General features: G+C 45.2%; 1 protein-coding gene across 4 annotated transcripts in view; it reads left to right on the forward strand.

Annotated features, from left to right (window-relative positions):
- LMF1 (lipase maturation factor 1) overlaps nucleotides 1-7,282 on the forward strand; it is a 2,253,577-nt gene extending 2,246,295 nt beyond the window's left edge. For all 4 annotated transcript variants that reach the window (XM_069647258.1, XM_069647257.1, XM_069647260.1 and 1 more), the window contains one exon: nucleotides 7,007-7,282. In XM_069647258.1, the coding sequence (XP_069503359.1) occupies nucleotides 7,007-7,181 (175 nt within the window). In that variant the 3' untranslated portion in view covers nucleotides 7,182-7,282. The remainder of the gene's footprint in view (nucleotides 1-7,006) is intronic.
- Nucleotides 7,283-21,798: the final 14,516 nt, after the last annotated feature.

The raw sequence follows: 21,798 nt of genomic DNA on the forward strand, positions 1-21,798 counted from the left end.
GTTAGGCAATTCTCCTCTGAACAAGAGTACCAACAGCATCCCCAGACACATGTTTCAGTCTGGTTGGACCTCATCAGTAGGGAGAAGCTGTGCCTCTCCAAGAATAGTGAGCAAGGGGTCCATGGGTCAATATTGCTGCAAAAATATGGCAATATTTTTATATCGCAATATTTTTGCGGGGATATTAACACATGGAACCCATTCCAGGTGGCTAGTTTGTGTCATTTAGCTTCCTGCTGAGATATGTTTGTGTTTGTGGCAGATTGTACCACGTATATCTCAGATTGCATTGTGTTGTCTCCAATTTTTATAGTGCATTTCCAAGCTGCGTGTGTGCAACAAACAACCGAATCCTCCCACCCTGGCCTCGCCAACCTGTTTATCATTCAATCCAATATAATCAATGCTATCTAACATTGAACCCTCTATTCAGGTCACTGTGAAGCATCTGGAGAGCAGACCCCCAGTCACCCTTCCACCTGGATTGTGATAACGTACATAATGTTGGCTAAAAGTATATCAGTAAACTTAAAAGTGATTCAGTGTGGTCAACAATTTAGCTTATACAACAAATGTATTAATATAAGTAGTGGTGTTCTTATTCATAGGTTGTTAACCACCATCTGTCAAAGGTAGCAAAACATTTGTAGTTTGCTTCAAATGTTGTCTGGGTTTGTATGCTTCTATGGGATAGTATTTGCAAATTGTAATACCTTCGTCGGGTCTGTTCAAAAGTGTGTCTTTCCCGCTTGAATAATGCAAAGCTTGGCTGGGTAAACCAATGAATATTTGACTTCTTTAGACCTCAGGATCCTCTTTGTTGTTTCGAATTCCTGTTGATACGCTGTATCTTTGAGCTGAAGTCCGGAAAGAATTGTACTGTTCCGTTTTCATAGAGAACTGATCCTTTCTCCCGGGCTGCACGTAACGTGGTCTCTCTGTCTCAGTAGTTCAGAGACGTCATGATAAATATAGGGGCGGTGCTCTGGATTTCAGGGTGGGGCAGGGACCTATGGGCACTTTCCACCACAAAGTATTAAGAGCATGACACCTCTGGGAAAAGTCCTTGGATTAGTGATTCTGCAAAGTCATCCGCCTTCCCTGTCTCAGCGCCCACTTTTAGGCCCAGTCGCCTAACATTACAGTGCCTTGATATGCCCTCTAGATCTTCCACTTTATTGGCAAGTTGTTTGGCGTGTTGTTCTGCATGTTTCAGGCTTTTATGGACCTTGGATAGTTCTGTCTGTGCACCATCCACCCACTTTTGCACTGTTTTCATGCAGTGCGGGCAAGATCGCAGGAGCTCAGTCCCATGCGTCCTCACACATGTCTTGACAATGGCTCCCGTAAAGGCAGACCAAACTATAATGGGGTGCAATACCGAATGCGAGTCATCATAACGGCCTCATTTGGTGCATCCGTATGAGGAAGGAAGGATCGTTGGCAGGGTAGGAAGTTGCCGATGTGCTCCTGTGGCCCATGCATTTATTTCATGCTGTGATTATATCTCCTTGCCATATATGATGCTCTAATTCTGCACTTCATTCGCTGGGCACCCTTGCTGGTCCAGACAGCTGGCCAAAGAGGGGCAAAAACCCCAGCAATTTTCCTCTTCCCTTTTGAAAGGCCCCAAGTCACAATGTGAACACAATGGGCCCCTTTCATGGAATATTTGCCCGGTTCAAAGTGAATTTGCACTGCAGAAAAGTGACTTTGCACTGCCGACACACACCCTGATTCATGGAACTAATACACTTCGCACAGTTCCATTAATCAGGGTTTCTGTCTGCAGTGCAAATTCACTTTGAACCGGGCAAATATTCCATGAACATAGCCCAATGTGTCAAAAGCGTGGGCAGAGATTTCGGTCATGCGTCCAGTGGGAAGGAGGTGGCGGGGTAAGAAGGAGGTGACCTAATATCCGAATGTGCCAATGCCCTAATGTACTGAGGCACTGCCTCAGCGTTTCATTGAAAGGCTTGAAGCATTTCTGGATTTTGGAACCTCAGAATTACATCGAGAAAAATCCCAACTTTTTTCCATCACTACACCTAGACCACGTTTTCTTCATTGCAAAGGCTTGATACCTTTGGTCCCTCATTACATTAAGGTGAACCATACACGATGGGGTTTAACCTGTTAATTGCTAGCCCACCCTAGGAAACGAGTCATAGGACAAAAACATGTTTTCATCATAGTATCCCAATACTTCGGAGGAGAGAAGGAGGCGGGTACAATGCTTATAGTCATGCACCTACATATGCCTTACATCAAAATAAGGACACTTTTTATTGTTGTATATTGCGGTGCAGAGAGTGGGGCGAAGAATGGTTGACGGTGGTTGCCACGCTGTTAGTTCGAGCTACGAAAGTCTGTCTACCAGTTTCATCGTTTGGAGGAGGAGCACTTACTGCCTCCACCTAGGTCTGCTACCTATAAGCCCATATCCTGCACTTAACGCAGCGCTGAGAGTGGGGTGAGGAGTGGTTGACAGTGGTCGATGGGAGTCAACGAGAGACATGAGAAACCTCCTGGTGGGTAACCAGACTCTGTGTGACTCTGTGTAATTTAATAACATTTTCCACATTTGAAAAATAAATCTGCGCAGCGCATCGACGCGAGCAAGCTAATGGCTGAGGAGTTCTCCTCCACACCACTACCCCCCCTTCCCTGTTAAAGAGCAGAAGAAACTATTGCCCCATACAGGAATAGCAAACTGCAGGTAGGCGGCGAGATGGCATCTGACATGTCCCACAATAAAATCATGGGATATTATGGAGCTACCAAAATAGATGAGACACAAGGGGAGAGAATTCATATTGAGCCCACTCAGCTAGAAATGCAGGAGCCACATTGTAAAAGGTTAAGAGACAGTTTGCCAAAGGCTATGGGTAAACGATCTCATGAACGCACAACAGAGACCGCGAACAGAACTACCACGAGACTACTGGAAACCAAATAAATCATACAAATGGCGTATGGCATGACGGAAACAAATTGAGCAGTATGAATATTTCCAAGTGGAATTACCCACGACGGACAGCTCAACTAATTGGGCTGTAATGGAATTCTCATCACCTATAGTGACAACATTGCTGAATGATTATAAATTGGAACTTAGAGATTTGGGATATCAGCTGACAGTCTTACAAAAACACACCGTCAATGTCGATATTGAAGAAAAGGTGGAGAGGCCTCAGCATAACCCTGCACCTATTAAGGGCAGCGGACAAGAGGAAAAATAATGCCTACTCGCTACAATTGAACATAGGAAAAAACTACCTACCGCACAGCGAGCTATCGATCAATTGATATCTGAATCACTATTTCCTTGATCAAATGCAATGAAGTACTATAAATGCGTTTCATGGAACACACAGGGATTTAATGCCTTTCTCGCTAATGTACTTTGTTTTGCTACTAAAACGTGATGTGTTTTTATTGCAGGAAACGTGGATGATGAATGATTTTCATGTAGATGGATACAACATCCTGAGTAACTATGCTACGTGCAGAACTAGGGGGTGGCCGTCAGGTGGTCTGGTGATAGGTGCCAGAACAGAAATATCACTTAATGCTTTTGCCACAGGGCTTTACCGACCACAATTAAAATCACAGAAAACCCAGCTGATCATGTACTAATAATAAACATTTATGACCCTCTTGGTTCGAAAGAAACGGCTAACCTGAGTGGCAAGGTGGACGAGATAATACAAACATGACACAACTACTGCCTCTTGGGACACCTAGTAGTGTCAGGTGACCTTAATGAACACATTGAACCAAAGAAACACAATGAGCAATGGGATCCTACCATAGAGGGAAGCATTGCGTATGGGATATGAAGGAAAACCAAGGTCGGTTGGAGCAGATGCCTTGAAAACCAAGATATAGGGCCTCATTATAACTCAGGCGGTCCGGAAATAACGGTGGTGGTAAACCCGCCGCCACCGTTGTTTCCGGACCGCCTGATCCAGACTCCTGCAGGCGGGAGGTGATGTTCCGGCCAGGTCTGACCTGGTGGGTTTAACACCGCCCGCCTGCAGGCGGCCAAGGAAACACCTGCAGGATTACGAGATGCTGCCGGTGTTTCCATGATCCCCATTCCCATCGAGTCCCATAGGACTCGATGGGAATGGGGATAAACACCATTCCGCCTCCGTGATTCCCGGAAAACCGGGGTTGTAATGCCCCGGTAATTCCGAGAATCACGGAGGTGGAATGGTAATAAGAGTCCGGAGGTAACCAGGTGGTTTTACCGCCGTGGTTACTGCCTGACTCGTAATGAGGCCCATAGTCTGCCTCAATACGAAAGGTGGTGGGTTGGGGCCACTGAAACCTACCTGATCTAATGGGAGAGCAGAATCGAGCCTGGACTATGTGTATATACGCTCTGACCTTTGGCCTCACTGTAGCCCTATAGTTCTGCGGACAATCACCCCCAGTGACCATGCATTACTGAGTTGGACTTGCAATTTGTGCTCTATGGCAAAAAGCGCTAATAATACCAAATGCGCCTTTGATACCTCCAACGGGCAGGGAAATGGACTCTGCTGGTCGGAAGCAAATATAGAGAGATTTGGAAAATATATTGTTTCGGACCATAGGGGAGTGGAAAACCTATTGGCTCAATTAAATTGGAATATGCATAAGATAATGCTAACCCTGCCTGCTTCCTTGAAACTTTGGAAAAAATCAGCTGCTAGAAATAACACAGTGGGAGCCCCTTTTGACTCACAGATTAATGATAGGAAAAAGAGATATAAGAAAGAACGAGGGCTAGTCAGGAGAAATAGGAACTTAAATGGCACTGAGCAGAGAGCTGCTATGACAATTCTGCGTACGAATTATAAAAACTGGGTTTGCAATCATAAATGTTCCCTGCACAGCGAGAATTGGAAATTCATGTTTGGACTTCTCCACACCAACGACAACAAAAAATTCTGGTCTTACTACCGGGGATATCAGTCTGAAGAAAAAGCTAAAGAACTAAATCCGATTATGGAGTCGACATGGCTCACCCACATGAAAGTATTATATTATGATGAGGAGCTGATAAACGAAATGAGGGCTACCAAACTGGTGGGAAAAATAAACTTGGCATTTGATAAGGAAGACATACATGGAATAATGATGAAATTGCGCAGCTCGCGAGCCTTGGGGGCAAATGCGGTACCTAATGTCATCCACAAAGCTAACCCAGGGTTTGGGCAGGTGTCGTGGAAAACTGGTTTAGAAAAATAGTAAATGATGGCTAGATTCCTGACAGCTGGCAACTTGTACCTATATTTGAGAGGAGACATTATGGACCCCGCCAACTACAGACCTCTGGCCATGCTGGATACCAGCTCCAAGATATTTGCTTCCCTTCTCCTGAAGAGATTAGGGAAATAGATAGAGATTAGGGGTAGATTGAAGACATTCCAGATGGGATTTAGAAAAGCGCACAGCCCAGATACCATGTATTGTAGGGCATGTGCATTACAATACATGGTATCGTTGATGGCTGCCTCTAAACGCAGGCTGTATGACTGCTACGTAGATTATATAAAAGCCTCTGACACAGTCTCCCGTCCGCTTTTGTGGGCTAAACTTCAGAAATGGGGACTGGATCCCTCGCTTCTTTATCTCATAAAAGCCCTAAATTATGACACCTCTATAGTAATGATATTGAACCAAGAAGGAGGTGTTTCGGCTAAATGTAACACCAACATCAGACTCAACAGGGATGTGCATTATCTCTTCTGTTGTATAATCTGTATGTCTCGGACCTGGAGGAGAAAATGGTAAATATCTGCAACTCCCCTCTGAGAATAGGAAACGTGGAAGTACCGTGGATAATGTATGTGGATGACACTGTGCTGGTAGACTGTACACCAATAGGGTTACAACACTCAATAAACGCACTTCAGGCATATGCGACACAAAACAAACTTACGATCAATGTAAATAAGACATGATTCTGGCAGGGAAACCCTGAAGGAGAAGTCCATATGTGTGGAAATTAAATGATGTACCACTAGAAATAGTGGAGAGATGCATCTATCTTGGATTCCCGATGTGTACGCATCCTAGTGCTCTTTCCCGTTTCTGTGCGATGACGCTACTTCCGGTTCTACTTATTTACGGTCACCGCTATTAGCGGTCACCGCTAATGCCGGTATCAAGGATGGAGCTGGTGCTATCAGCGCTTTACTTGATGCCGTTAAGGGACTTTTTGGGGTCTTTAACGGCATGGCGGTAGTGTCCTTACCAGCATGGCGGACACGTTATTTGCTCCATGCCGGTAAGGACCGTTACTTACCGCATACTGCGGATTGAGGCCCATAGAATTATCTGTCTCCATTTTAAATAGTTAATATGGATGATTATTCTGCTAATTTTTATATGTGTATAATTGTATTAATTTGTTGAGCTGTGTAAAGATGTTCATGTGTTTGATTTCGTACCCGGTACTGGATACTTTTGGTTCCTTGATCTTTGTATTAAAAATAAATGTAAAAAAATATTTATGTCATAAGGGCACTAGAAGGCTTGTCAAGCAGTGGTATCAGGTTAAGATCTGATCAGGCCATGATGCAATAGCCCATCACCAAAAATGGACAAACAAAACAGAGAATAATGGAATCATTAATTCAGAAGGTTTTCTTAAAGATCAAAATGTTTGCTATTAACGTTGTTAGTCTTATACGGGGGTCTGCAACATTTTACTATGCAGATGTTCTGAACTGCAACCCATTTTAGCCTCGGCCAGCAACGTGAATGATGAGGGATCATGAGAGTCATAGTCTAAAACATCTGAAGTGTCAAGGGTTGTATATCACTGGTCTAATCTCAGCACAGAGCTGAAACAGACTTTAGTGTGGATCTTTTGAGAATTTTGTACTTACTTGAAATCCACAGACTATAAACCCTCCCACAGTCATAACACTAATTATGAACATTGCATGTTTGAAGCCTTCATCAGTCTGCTGTCCTCATGAGTTTTTTTCCATTTCTTTTGAAGGTGGATCAGAGGAGAGCAATTTATATACAAATTCAGCCGAATCGGAGGCAAGCACGCAAATGAGGGCAAGTGGTGGCACCGCAAAAGAATTGGCCCATACTTTCCACCAGTAAATGTCAATGGGCTGAAGATGTTCTTCAGAGATCGCAGCTGGCCGCATCCCCCAGAGCCTTGATTCTTTATAATCTATTTAGTGTCTTCCGTACAATCGCCTGTCTGGACATTTAAAGTACCATTTCAATACCATCAGTGTAACAAAATATAAATTTCAATCAACTGCGCTTGTACTTATATCATTGATTAATTCAATTGATTTTTTTGTGGATGTGTTCATCATCTTACCATGTGTCCAGGTCTTTAGTTGTGAAATCCATGTTAGGGCATTTATTTATTTCTAAATGTTTTTATTGGCATTTATAATGTGTATTGTTCATTGTACATACATTTTTAGCATGATATAGTATAGTATATAGTTATAGGTAACAGTAACTTAAACAAACAATCAACAGTAACTTGTCTTCTCTCAAAGGTCGTTTATAGTGGGGTTTGTATTTTCCCCCTTGCTGAACAGTTTGTGCAGCAGGCTTTGGACATTATGCTGGTTAGCGTATCCTGACTTGGGTTATTAGTAGTTGGGGTGTGGGTAGTGTCGATTGGTTGCCATATGTTCAATGAGCTGGCATGGTCTCATGGGGGCTTGTCATCTGACGGGTGAAATATGTCCCAGATCAGGGCTTTCCAGTCCTCATATGCTATGCTGGCCTCTCCTTCTGCTTTAGCCATTCCTTCTCCCCAGACCTTGGTTTCCGCCTCTCTCCAGTACTCCATCTCTTTGCCATTTGTTGAACTGTAGGCCCTTCCTGGATTTCCATGCCATAGCTATCGCTCTTTTAGCTAGCACACATGCCATGTCCATAAATTTCACTACGTGTCTCACTTTATTTATCCGTGGGTAGGCGCCTAGGATGCACTCCTTCGGGGTCCATTTGTACCTCTCCACCGCCGCCCTCCTGCAGGCTTGCTCAATTTTGGACCAGAATGTTTGTATTTTCAGGCACCCCCAGAACATGTGTAGCATTCCAGTCCCCTCTGCGTTGCACCAGGGGCACAGAGGGTGTGTGATTTTGTTGAATTTGGCGATCCTATCTGGTGTCATATAGGTCCTGTATAGAACTTGTAATTGGATCAGCCTGAACCGGGCGTTCCTTGACACTTCCCGTGGAAATGCTAATATCCTCTCCCATTCATTCTCAGTTATTTCGTTCCCCAGGTCTGTCTCCCATCTCTGTTTCAGCGCTTCGCTTTTTGGGTTGGGCCTGTCTGCCAGGTGCACATAGAGTCTGGACACCGGTTTTCACCCACCCCCCAGGTTATATAGCAGTGTCATTAATGGGTCTGGCTCTGGTTCCTCAGGCCACTCCTTCCATTTTTCTCTGGCCCACTTCCTGACCTTGCCATACCATAGGAATTGACCCTTGGGCAGGCCCTCTATCTCCACCATTGATTCAAATTCTCTAAATGTCCCTTCTTCGTGTGTGTCTCCCCAGGTGTAGATACTATATCCTTCCCATTTCCTCATCTGGGCCAAGTCTGTTTTGGTTCTGCATACTCATGCCGCAATCGGGACATCTGGCGAATATGGGTGCTTCTCTCCAGACTGTTTCAAGGCTCTGTCCCATATCTTCCTTCCTAGTGTCACTATCATTGGGGTCTCCCCCAGGCACTCCAGTAGGACCGATAGTGCCTCCTTCAGGTTTGCCGGTGCTACCAGCTGTTTGAGTAGTCTAGTTTCAGGAGTGGTCTCATCTTCTAGCCACTTAGTCACATGGCTCAGTTGGGCCGCTAGATAGTACCTCTCCAGGTCTGGTAGTTGTATTCCACCAGCCTGGTACGGTAGTGACGAGGGATATTTTGTGCCTAGCGTTGCCCCATATTAGTTCTCTTATTAGTTTTTCGAGTAATTCAAAGAAGGAGCTCGGAATAAGGTAGTGCACATTTTGAAAGAAGTATAGGAACTGTGGTAGTACTATCATTTTGGTTACCGCCGCCCTCCTCATCACTAATAGCGGTAGTCTGGACCAGAATTTAGTTGACTTCCTTAACCCCTGGATCACGACTAGGGTGTTGCCGCCATGCATCTGCTCAGGCGTGTGCCAGATGTTGACCCCCAGGTATCTAAACATGTGTGTTCTCCATTGGATTCCTACCTCTGGGAGCTCTGCTTCTGGGAGTTCTGCTCCAGCCAACCCCGCTAATGGGAACACGCACAACTTTTCTTTGTTAAATGTGATCCCTGACACTCGGGCAAAATTTTTAAGGACCTCCAATACTGTTGATATGTTGAGGTGAGGGTCTCTTAGGTAGAGCAGCACATCATCTGTGTATAAGGAGATGATATGATATTCCCCTCCCACTCTGATGCCTGCATCAAAAAACTGTTTTCTCATGTAAATTGCGAGTGGTTCGAGGCTCAAAATGTAGAGCATCGGAGATAGTGGACAACCCTGTCTGGTGTCTCTCTGCATCTCCCATAACCCGGACACCGTCCTCCCTGTTTTTACTCTGGCTACTGGTGATTTGTATAGGATTTTTTTCCACCTGACAAAGCTTTCCCCCAAGCCCAATTGCTGCAGGAACCTCAAACAACCATTCCCAATATATGGAATTGAATGCTCTTACGGCGTCTAGGGATGCAACTGCGTATGGTTCATGTGAGTCTTTCATTTGTGCCACTATGTGTTGTAATCTGCGTAGGTTCGCTGCTGTGCTCCGGCCAGGTATAAACCCGTTCTGGTCTTCATGAATTAGTGTTCCTATCGCCCTTGCTAGCCTTTTGCCCAGTATGGTTGTTAATATTTTAATGTCATAGTTGAGCATGGCCAGTGGTCTGAATGACCCACATTTGTCCCTTGATTTTCCTAGTTTGGGTATCGGGACCACTAGTGTCTCTCTCATGCTTCTCGGTAATAACCCTTTTTCATATGATTCCTGGAATATTTCTAGTAGGGTGGGGGTCAGTTCCTCCTCGTAGGCTTTGTATAATTCAGGAGGTAGTCCATCGCTGCCTGGGGTTTTACAAGTGGATAGTGAGCTAATCGCCTCAGTTCTTCGGCAGTCAGGTCCCCATTTAAGTTGGCACGCTGGGATTCACTCAGAGTTGGCATTCCTATCTCATCTAGGGTGTCCAGGATATCTCCCAGTGGGACCACTTCTGTATGGTCATACAGGTGGGAGTAGAATTGCTTAAACGCCTCATTTATGTCTGTCTGCATGGTAAGAACCTTACCCGCAGTGCCTTTGATCTCAGTGATCGGGTGTTTTGGATGCTCCCTCCTGCACAGCAACGACAAAAGCCTACCTGGTTGGTCGCCCTCCGCATGTGCCTTAGTGGTTTTGGCCCCATAGTCAAATTGCGCTAGTCTGGCCCATGCTTCTTGACAGGCACCCCTGATTGCAGACAGTTCCATCTCAGCCTCCCTTGACCTTGGGGCAGTCGCTTCTATTTGTGTAATCCGCTTTTCTCCTTCCTCTAGCTCCCTCCTTAGCATTCTCCTGATCACACCTGCTTTAGCTATAATTTCCCCCCTGACCACTACTTTTAATGCTTCCCAGGTCGCAATCCATCCCTTCACACTTCCCACATTAATGTCTAGGTACTCTTTTATTTTGTCCCGGAGATCCTCTTTGAAGACGGTGTCAGTCAAGGCATCCGTAGGTATTCTCCACATCGGTATGGGTGGCTTAGGGCCCCGTATTTTCCATTCCATGAGGAGTGGGGAGTGGCCAGATATTGATCTTCCCAGGTAGTCTGCTGCCTCTACTTGGAGTAGGTGTTGTCTGTCTCTTATATTCTGGTATAGATTGTGTGGGGAGATGAGAAGAAAGAGTATTCTCTGTCTGTTGGATGCAGTTCTCTCCATACCTCTGCTAGATCTAGATTCTCTATGACCCTATTCAACGCAGAGGGAGCCGCTTCGGTCACTGATGCTGGGGGCTTTGATCTGTCTAGTGCTTGGTCGCGTATGCAATTGAAATCGCCCCTCCATATGAAAAAGCATTCTCGGTAGTGTGTGAGCTTAGCTCCCAGCTTGATCAGGTATGCAGAGGTTCCATTGTTGGGGAGATAGGAGTTCACTATACAAACATCTAGATTCTCAATGCTGCCCCTGAGTATTAAATACCTCCCCTCAGTGTCTACCTCTCTTGACAGAAGTTGAAATGGTATTGCCCCGTCTATCCATGTGTATACCCCTCTTGCGTATTGGGAGTATTCCCTCCCCACCAGTTCACTATTTTTGCAGAGTTTTCAGCATTAAGATGTGTTTGATTTTGATTTTGAAATATTTTTACACGCGCACCAGACAGAGTGAACCATATTCGGGCGCAGATGACAACTAGATTTAGACTTAAACAGCCAAAGAAACGAACAATATTGGAATTCTGGTTCAATCAGTTTCTTCCTTTATTTGAATAGGAACGTTTTCAATTTCTCCTAAAGATGTCAAGAGTCTCACACCTTCTAATTTCCAGTGGAAGTTAATTCCAGATCTCGGGGCCGAAGGCTCCAAAGCTTCTGTCTCCTCTAGTTACAAACTTAGTTCGTAGACTACAAATGAGGAGTTTGTCCTCCGAACGTAACTTCCTTTTGGGATGATATGGTGTGATCTTATCAATCAAATACACGGGTGCTAGTCCCTTCAAACATTTGAAAACTAGACATGCCCTCTTGAATTGAACTCTATCCTCCACCATCAACCAGTGGATGGATCTTCGTAGTGATGAGACATGATCCCTTTTCCTAAGATTCCCAATTCCTCTAATTGCTGTATTCTTGGCCCTCTGCAGTCGGTCCATTTGTTTTTTTTGGGATTCCTGCTAACAAACTGTTGCAGTAGTCCAGGTGGGGGTTGGTCATTGCCCCCACCACAGCCGCCCTATCTTCCGTTGGAATATAGGATAAGATACTCTGTAGTGAGCACAGTGCAAAATAGACTGTTTTTACTTTCGCTCCCACCAGACTCTCACTCCCCAGATTCTCTTGCCACCAGCAGTAACTTTTTTCGCATACTGCAGTTGTTCACCTAGAATCGAGGGTGGTGGAGTTTGTCCTTCGTGTGACCTTTTACTCTTTGCATCAAACAATATGATTTCTGTTTTTGCAGCATTTAACTGTAACTGGTTATTAGTCATCCACTCTTTGAGTTCTTCCATGCATTAATTTATTTGTTAAAAAGCATCCTGACTGTCCTGAAGTTCTATGTATATCTGTGTATCATTTGCATATGAATGAAACAACAGACAGTATGTTTTAACTATTCTAAAAACTGGTCGAAAATACAAATTAAAAATAAGAGGGGATAGGGAGGAGCCCTGGGGAACCCCACATTCCAGCTCCACCATCTGGGAGGTGTAGCCATCTAGTGTAACCCTTTATGATCTATCTTTAAGAAATGATTCAAACCATCTCACCACTTCCTTAGATGCTTTCCCACTTCCCCAATCTGTTGAGCCATTTTCTGATGATTCACAGTATCAAAGGCCACGGACAGGTCCAGCATCAACAATACTGTTGATCTTCCCTCATCCGCAGCTTTAAGCAGATTGTCAAGTACGGCTAAGAGAGCTGACTGTGCCATGCTTTGGACGAATTCCTGACTGAAGATTATCTAACAATTCTTCTTTAGCTACAAATGCTTGGAATTGGGAGCAAACCACTTTTTCCAAGATTTTTGTTGGGCACATTAAATTTGCCACTGGCCGATAATTCTTCATTATTTCTGGATCAAAGTTGGATTTCTTTAATAATGGCTTTATTAATACCTTTTTTAAGGCTTTAGGCACCTGAGAATCTTTTAAAGACATATTCACAAAAGTTCTAATGAATGGTGTAAGCTCTTTTGCTAGTCGTTTGGCGACCTATGCTGGTACTCTGCAGGAAAGGCCATTTGTAGGTTTTAATTGACTCAAAAGCATACCAATCACTTTTTCGTCCACCATTTGAAACTGAAAGGCTACCTCTCATTGTTTTGTTTTTTCTTGTTTGCTTTCCTTCTCCATTTATTTCTCGCGTCCTGAAGACCTTCCCTGTTCTATATTTTCTAGAATCGTAACTATCTTTTCTTTAAAAAATATTAAATTTATCAGCCTGTTTCTGTGATGCGGCTGTGTTGATGTCTATACAGGATGGTTTGCTAAATCTTGAGACCACCTCAAAGATGGCTTTTGACTGATTACCAGCTTGTTTGATTTCTTTATGTAGGAAATCTTGTTTAGCTAGAAATAAGATAGTCTGATATGTTTTTAAAACTGCCTTTACTCTATCAGCATCAACGTTAGACTTGGAATATCTCCAAGTATCATTAGCTTTGCAAAGTTGTTTTCGTAATAAGGCAAGTTCTGGACCAAACCAAGACTTAGATTTCTTAGTTTATTTCTGTTTCAGGGGAGCATATTTATTACAGATTTCTTCCAGTATCTCCATACCTTTATCAACATATTCCTCACATGTCAATGTACAATCTATTCTTTTGAGTTTATTCTGCACTTCTCCCCCTGGGATTTTATCTAGATCAGCAGCCGTGCGTCTCCACATTAATGGCATTTCTCTCCCTCTCCTTTTTTGAGGCTCCTTACTGGAGAACGTAAACAATTGAATCAAATGGTCAGACCATAAAATTGGACATATTTCTTTAAAGGTAACAACCTGGCCCTAGTTGCCAACATATCAAGACAGTGTCCTTTATTATGGGATGGTGCAGTTGTAAGCACTGTCAATCCATGGTTGTCCAGGATCTCTCTCGTAGCTATTGCGTCTGTGTTTGTTAAGCTGTCCAACCAAATATTCCAATCTCCAAGACATAGGAGATCCTTATATTTGTTGCCAGTTGTGGTCAAATATAGGTCCAGTGATTCTAGAAAGTTGCCTAGTGGTCCTGGGGGTCTATATCCTAGCATCACTTTTATAGAGGTAGAGTTTGACATGGTAATAGTACAATTTCCCATTTGTGTCTGATCTCCCCAATCCAATTCTACCATGTGAGAGATGGTCATTGCAGATTTATAAATAATTGCTATGCCCCCTCCTCTTTTCAATGTGCAATCAATTTTTTGGATAAAATAATTATCTGGAACCAATGTGTGGAACATAGATTGGCACATCATCCTTTAGGATGGGGAAGCGCCTGCGTGGGTCCGCCCACGCCTCCGATAATTGAGAAGAAGGAACATAGATTGGCTCCCCTCAGAAAACCATGTTTCAGTTAGTAGCACGATTTCCAATCATGTTCTTGTATGAATTCCTTTATTTCAAATGCGTGGGCCAGTGCAGATCGTGCATTAACCGATGCAGCCTTATAGGGGGTCGATTCCTCCTTTAGACTCTCAATCTTTTCCTCTTTTAACGTGTTCTTATCAATTGCCAAGGCTCTGATTTTATTCAGGGCTCTTAAATCAATTTTCCCCACTCCATTATTCCATTTTACCAAGTGTTCCTTAGAATACATAATTATACTATAAATCCTGGAGAGATTAGATTCTTACCTTTTAAATAACTCTCACACTATTTAATTACAAAGGTCCAGCATTTCCTGCCGACTGCCGGCAACAAGGCCACAAACAGGCCTAAACAGGAGTCAGTTAAAGCCTGTATCGGGCGGGAATGATGTGATCCGCACCGCGACACAGACGGTAGTTCTGGGAAATGTGGTCCCCAATCCTGGCTCACACGAACTGTGTGTTCAAGATCAACGATTTCTTCCGAATTACCCTTGGTACGGTTGCAATGTCACACCTTCTTATTCTCTTATTCAGTGCCCCGCGGAAAACAGCGGAAAAATACAATTCAATTTAAATATTCCATTAAAAAAAATTAAAATTTCTACTCTTCTAAAATAGCCTATCCAGTTAAAATAATTCTATATTGTAATCGTTAATTTCAGCGTCCTAGACATACACCTGCAGCTGAGCATGTAACCTACAACTGTTTCTTGGAGGAGTGTAATGGAGATTCGTTTCCGCCTTAGGTAAGATCTGATCCTGTTTCTTCGCATGTATGAGCCCATCCCCCGGACATTCCATGTCAGTACTTTAATACCGGCTGCCATCCCTGTGCCCCCACGTTATCCTTCTTTCGAGTTCCAATGTCCTCGGTGCCCCCGTGTCCTTTGTGCCGAAGACTAAAAATACCTTCCAAACAATAACTTGTCAAACTCAACCAACTGCACGTAGCAGTTGCGCCTTGTGGGCGTCGCTCAGGTGCCCCTGCTGGGTTCCGGTCTATCCAGGCCGCCTCGGGCAAGTATTGGTGCGGTAGCAACAGGCCCGGCCAGGTTGCTCAACACAGTGGGCCTCATTAGGACCCTGCCGGTCTGGAAACAAGGGTGCTGGTAAGCTCACCGGCGCCCTTGTTTCCGGACCGGCAAACTACATGTTTGCCTGCTGTGACCGCTGCACCCGACAAGTTTGTGCACCAGCACCATTAACAACAGTGCCGGCACTTCTGAGTCTCCACTCTCATGGGAATGGGGACTTACATTATACCGGCACCTGACGTCCCGGGCCGCCGGACTTGTAATCTCCCGTTGCCACTGGGAAGTCAGACGCCAGTAATATTTTACGACTCTGGAGGCAACCCGCCGGAGCAATGTCAGCGTTACCGCCGGACTAGTAATGAGGCACAGTAGCTATATAGAGAACCCAATCCTGGTAATTTGCATAAAAGCAAAGAGCATTATTGGAACAACATAATTTCCACAATTTTAAATGTTGAACATGTCTTATTATGATTCATTAAGAAACCCTTTTAATCAAATAATGGACTCTTCTGTTTTGATTGGTCACAATATTCACACTAATAAAGAGAGGTCTGTAAAATGCAGGACATATATACCAGTTTGAACAGCTGCAGAATTGTATGTGAGGCTTTGGCAGTTTCTGGATGCAGGCCCCAGTACTGCGTGTTCTGAACAATCGTTGAGGAATGCGTTGTGCAGCAGGAGAAGACTGCTTTCAGAGGACAGGGTTGTGCAGCAGGAGCCAACTGCTTTCAGAGGACTCGGCAGGAACTTCTGAAAGCATCTACTCGATGAGGCACAGGATCTGCCAGAGTTGTGTCTGGGAACTCCTGGGTCTGGAGGACCACTCCGGCAAGGAATATTTTGCGGAGCGCCGCTCTGTCTCGTTCCGGGCCATTTCCTGCACTGCCAGCAGTGCTGTAGCTCCCCCTGTTCCATCCCTTTTCAGAATTCCTACTCGCTTCTCCTCCCTCTTACTGGTTCAGCCAGCTGTTGTGTGCATAAATACATAAAAGCCCTTAGATGAATGCTCCTCCACAGCAAAAACACCTTTTGGCAACCATCACCTCTTTCATGAAGTCAGTGGTTATTTGGAGCTTTTTTACAGATTGAATCAGAGCCCAACAACACTTTGGCTACTTGAATTCATTTGCCGTTTTTGTTTTTCCAACAGTGACTCCAGAACCTCTAGATTATCAGGGTGGTTCTGCTGGTGCTGGTATGGCACTCTAAACAACCATTGCCATTCCTGTTGGTTACCTATTTTATTTTTGTATTTGATTTACTGGACATTTGCATGGCGCCTATACAGCAGAAAGTGTTTCCAGGTGCCACAAGACAAAAAAGGGGTGGGGGAACAATAAACGGTCCTACTAGGCCTTGTGACATTTGAATCGTGCAAGTGCAGTAAACAAAATCAGGGGCGGGGGAGGGGCCCCCACGGATGAGGCAGGGTAAGTCCTAGGGGAGCCCATGAAGGACAAGTGCACAGGGAGAAAGGGGTAAGGGTGGAGTGCGAGGAACAGGGGTGGACCAGACTTGGTAGGCTAGTCGGGCAAGGGTAACCAAAGGCAAGTGCTCGTAATGGGGTACTGCGGGCAGAGAGTGGTAAAAAGGCAGCCAGTTGTAGCAGCAGGGAGGAATTAGCAGGGGAGGGGGAATGAGAAGAAGGAGGAGAAGAGGAAAGTCTTGAGGAGTTTCTGGAATTTAAGGAGATCCAGCTCAAGCACATGGACAGCAGAGTCGAGTCAGAAGAGGACGTCAGTGAAGACTCTTTTTCCAACTTTACCTTAACCCCCAGATAGTTGGAGTAGGTCATGGTGTAGAGCCCTGTCAGTTAGTTTTACCCCCAATCCGACATAGACGCTACATTTATGTTGTCTGGATATAGCCTAAAAATGCAGGAGCATATGTCTGGTTACCAGGAGAAGCTGTCTCTAATATTCATGTGAAACGTGCTGCACAGGGGAGGCAAACCCCTGTGTTCATGCGTATGTCTGACCTTGGCCATTCCATCAGGGTGACAACAGGGATGCACTTGAGGGCTTCTGTGAACAGAAAGGGCTTTTTTTGAAAGCCAGGGCAGTGATTATGAAGTCTCTGCCAGTTCTACCAAAATAGCCGCGCCTCAAACCTGGTCAACCTAATAAGAAAGATTATGGGCCTTATTATGAGTGTGCCGGTCTGGAAACGGTGCCGGTAAGCCTACCGGCACTGTTGTTTCCAGACCGGCACGCTACCACTCTGCGGGCTGGTACCATCCCGCCCGCCAGGGTCAGACCTAGCAGGCGGAGGCGGAACGGCACCCGCCCGCAGAGTTTCATGGAAACACTGGCACTGTTATTAATGGTGCCAGTGCTTCCGTGGTCCCCATTCCCATGGAGTCCCATGGAACTCCATGGGAATGGAGACTTACAGAATTACCGGTGCCTGACTTACCAGCCGTCGGGGTCAGAATACCCTGGTGTTACTGGGAAGTCAGGCTCCAGTAAAATTTGCAATTCCGGCGGCAACCTGCCGGTTTTACCTGCATGATTACCGCCGGGCTTGTGATGAGGCCCTATGTGCCTGTCATGTTTTTTCAATTCACAGAAAGTGGGAAATCAAATTTTACCCCACCTTCAGCACTTGGGTTAAGGAAGGAAAAAGATCTGTCCAATTTTCAAGTAGCTTTATTGCAATGGTGGTTATCACAATGTATTTTCCAAATCTCCACAACATGTTTCGGAAAAGTGGTGTTCCTTCATCAGGTGGATTCTACATGGTTACAAAGTGCCATTATTTCACGTTGCAAGTTTGATCGAGTCACTTTGATCGCAGCATGTTTGACCACTTTTATAGGTGACCTGATGAAACTGACTCGACAAAAATGACAACGTGCAATAATGTCTCGTTGTAAACACTGCAGGCCTCTCAGATGGTCTGTAAATAAAGAGCAACCACAATCAAACCATATCTCAAAATGCAGCTCATGTGCTCACATTGTTAGTAGCTCGAAAACAAAACAATGTAACTAAGCCTATGAAAAGTTGCATTGGCTGTGCTGTGAGTCCGTAAATGCGCAGAACCATCAAAGAGAAACACTTACTTAAATGCTAAAGCAGTTCACTAAATGTCAAATGTAAATGTCCAATGTTCTCAGCACACATGTTGTGGGCTGCTGTCGCCCCCTCCCCCTTTGTAACATGTGCATACATGATCTGAAACGGGCATGCTTCAAATTCCAAAGAGGACCCTGATGGTCATCTTTGGAATAAAGTTACCTGAAATGGTAGGAATCTGTTGCCTTTTTTAAGAGAGGTTACCCAGTAGGTTTTGCGGTATGCAAGGATTGATTATACCCTGCAGAGTCAGTGGTGGCGAGGCTTTCTTGCACCAGTATGAACCTCATGAGTGCAGCAGGCCACTTTCAGATTTTTTTTCTCATGTTTTTCACAGCTTTATTAATCAAATGCAAGGGAAGACAGACCCACCAGCAGACAGATACATGTCAGAGTTTCTCCAAAGGGTTTTTGTCTCCTGTGCCCATGATTTCACTAAAACGACACACATACTATCATTCCGGTGTGTCAATCATAGTTTCCCCCCACATTTCCGAGGCCTGCAGAGGGGTCACCCAGCACCCTGTATGTTTGTGTGTGAGTGGTCAGATGTGGGTTCTGTTTCCCCTTCTTTGACCATGCACTCATCCACCATCCATCAAACTTCGGATTTCAGTAACTATTGGAACTGGACTGCAGCCCTGCAATGCACTGCCTGATTCTCTTACTCGTAAAGCTACCAGGAACTCTTCCTCCCCAGGGTTCCAACAACTCTTTTCTTCAGGTAGCATTGTTGCTTTTCAAACCTGGGTCTGCGTAATAAAACCCATATGCTCAATAATCCTGATTATCTTCAGTGAAAGGAATTCTAACCACAGTAAAACTATGGGCTTTTCAAGATGCCTCCCATCCTTTCATGCTCATTAATTCAGCATAGGGTTGTAATGTATTCTTCAATGATGACTCGCGATGTTACGCATCAGCATTCCAGGTTGTGATTAACGGTTGGAAGGGGGCTGAGTGGCAGTGTGGCCACGGGGTCTGTCCGCTCAATAACGGATTTACCTGTACTGTACCCTGCCTCTGTCCTTTCCTCACTGGCGACAAGGGTCACAACGGCGAGGGACAGACCCTGTGTGACCCGCGTGTCATGGCATAGGCTCACCAGTCGGTCGCTGGATCCTTGCAGGTGGTCCTCTGCTTCCCTGGTGCCGGTTGGGGGCAAAGGGAGTGGGCACGGCGGCCCACAAGGGAGTGACCCTGGACGGCACACCGTCCGAAATTTGGGCCACATCGAGCAGCCCCGACCATCAAAGTTGAACCGAAGAAACTAGGTTAGAGGAATAGACCTAGCGACGTTAATGCTCCCGGCGGCCATCTTTGGTTGCCAGGCAATGTGTCGTGTAGGATTTCTACGGCAGTGGCACAGAGCACAGCAGGAGACTTCAAATTAAATGGTTTTTGGAACCTGTAAGTGACCAGCTTTGGGAGTTTGCCATATCTTGCGGCAAGTGAAGGTACTGTGACAAGAAAAGCATATTTTCTTATAACCCATGGCTGCACTGCAAGAGGGCACAGGAAGCAAAACAGGCACAGCAGCCTGTGATGATTTGTGGAATCTGTGAGTAACCAACTTTGGAGTTTGCCATACCCAGTGGCAAGTGAAGGTACTGTGACAAGAGAAACATATTTTTGTCTAACTCATAAGCTATACTGCAAGGGGACACAGGAAGAAAGGGGTCACTATAGCCTGTGGGCAGCAAGAAGTACAGTGCACCTTTGTGCTAGTTGCAAGGGCATAGTAACTGGAGTGACTTCAAGCCAACATGCAACACATCAACGGCAGACCTCCGCCAGTATTTGTGGTGTACCCAGTTGAACCCCCAGTTTCGTGGGATTTATGGGTGGACGCATTCAAAGTATACATGAGAGCAGCTGGAGGAGTGAAATTCAGCGATGATGAAAAGGATGCAGCATTATTGAATTGTCTTGGAACCGAAGGACTCTGAGTCTTCAGGCATCTCCCGGGTGAAGAGGTGTACATTCCAGGTGGCGGTGAAGGGGAGAGAGTAGTGAGCACATATGAGACTGGTTTCGGAAAATTAGAAGGACTATTTGAGAAGAGGCCTAACGTGGTACTTGAGCGATACATTTTTTTCTTCAGGGTACAAGAAGTCGGGGAAGGCATTGATGCCTATGTAACAGCACTGCGGACCCTTACGGCTACATGCAGATTTACAGGTGTGCAGGAGTAGTACATCAGGGACCAGATGAAAACAAACCATTCCAAGGTCAGGGAAAGGTTATGGATAGAGAGAGACCCAACTTTGGACAAAGCAATAGAGATTGCAAGAGCCATAGAGGAGTCACGTGCCAGTGTTCAAGTTGTTACGGAGAAGATGCACAGGAATGGCCAAGGAGAGTCAATCCAAGTGGTGTTGCCACCATTCAAGAAGGGTAGCAGCAATGGCAGGAAAAAGTCAGAGAAGTTAGAAGGGCAGCCCAACAGACTGAGTAGAGTGAATTATGGGGGTGGGGTGAAGGAGGCTTGTAGGAAATGTGGTTGATCGAGTCATCCCACCGGGGCAAAGGAGTTGCCAGCATGGGCAGTTGACTGCAGTCATTGTAAGACTAAAGGACATTATGGCAGGATGTACAGGTAGAACAGGGAGGATGGCAATGTCCAAGGAAGACAGAATGTCAGGATGATTGATGCTGACAGTGTTCCGGGGAGCGCTGGAACTTTTGACAGCAGTGTGATGCGGTAAGGGGTAATACTGCACATCGAAGAGGCGGCCAAGAAAGGGCCTTGGGACATGTTGACGGTGAATGGTGTGCATTTGGAAATGTTGGTGGACTCAGGTTCCCCTTATACCATGATCTCTCCAGAAGTGTACAGAGAGAACTTTGGGAAGGAGGTGCCTGCTCTCAAACCACTGAATATTAATCCCAGTGCATATGGTCAAGTCCCCATAAACGTTTTGGGCTATGAATGGGTCCGAATTGAATTCAAGGGAAGCAGCACAGAAGGAAAATTGTATGTGGCACATAAAGGTGCAAGCGTTTTGGGGTGGGATGAGCAAGCGGCCCTTGATATAGAGATGCGTCCTGGTAAAATGTGCCTGTGCTGAGTGTGGAGGAAGTGTTCGGGTGACATCATGTCAACACATTATTTATGTGACAAGTATCCCACAGTATATGTGGAGCGACTAGGTCTGTTGCATGGATTTTCACAAACGATTGTTTTAAAAAGGGTGGGTGGTACCAAAGGTACACAAGGTCCAACGGTTTCCTGCTTTGGCCAGGGAAGGGTTGAAGTTGCAATTGGAAAAGTTGAAGGAGACGGGGATCATAGAGGAAATTGAGATTTCCGAGTGGTTGTCTCCTGTGGTGTTAGCGCAGAAACAGGACAGTGGATTAAGGATGTGTGTGAACCTTAGGGAGCTGAACTCCAATATTT

The sequence above is a fragment of the Ambystoma mexicanum genome, chromosome 2q, assembly GCF_040938575.1.
Source record: "Ambystoma mexicanum isolate Mex_15411 chromosome 2q, UKY_AmexF1_1, whole genome shotgun sequence".
NCBI lineage: Eukaryota > Metazoa > Chordata > Amphibia > Caudata > Ambystomatidae > Ambystoma > Ambystoma mexicanum.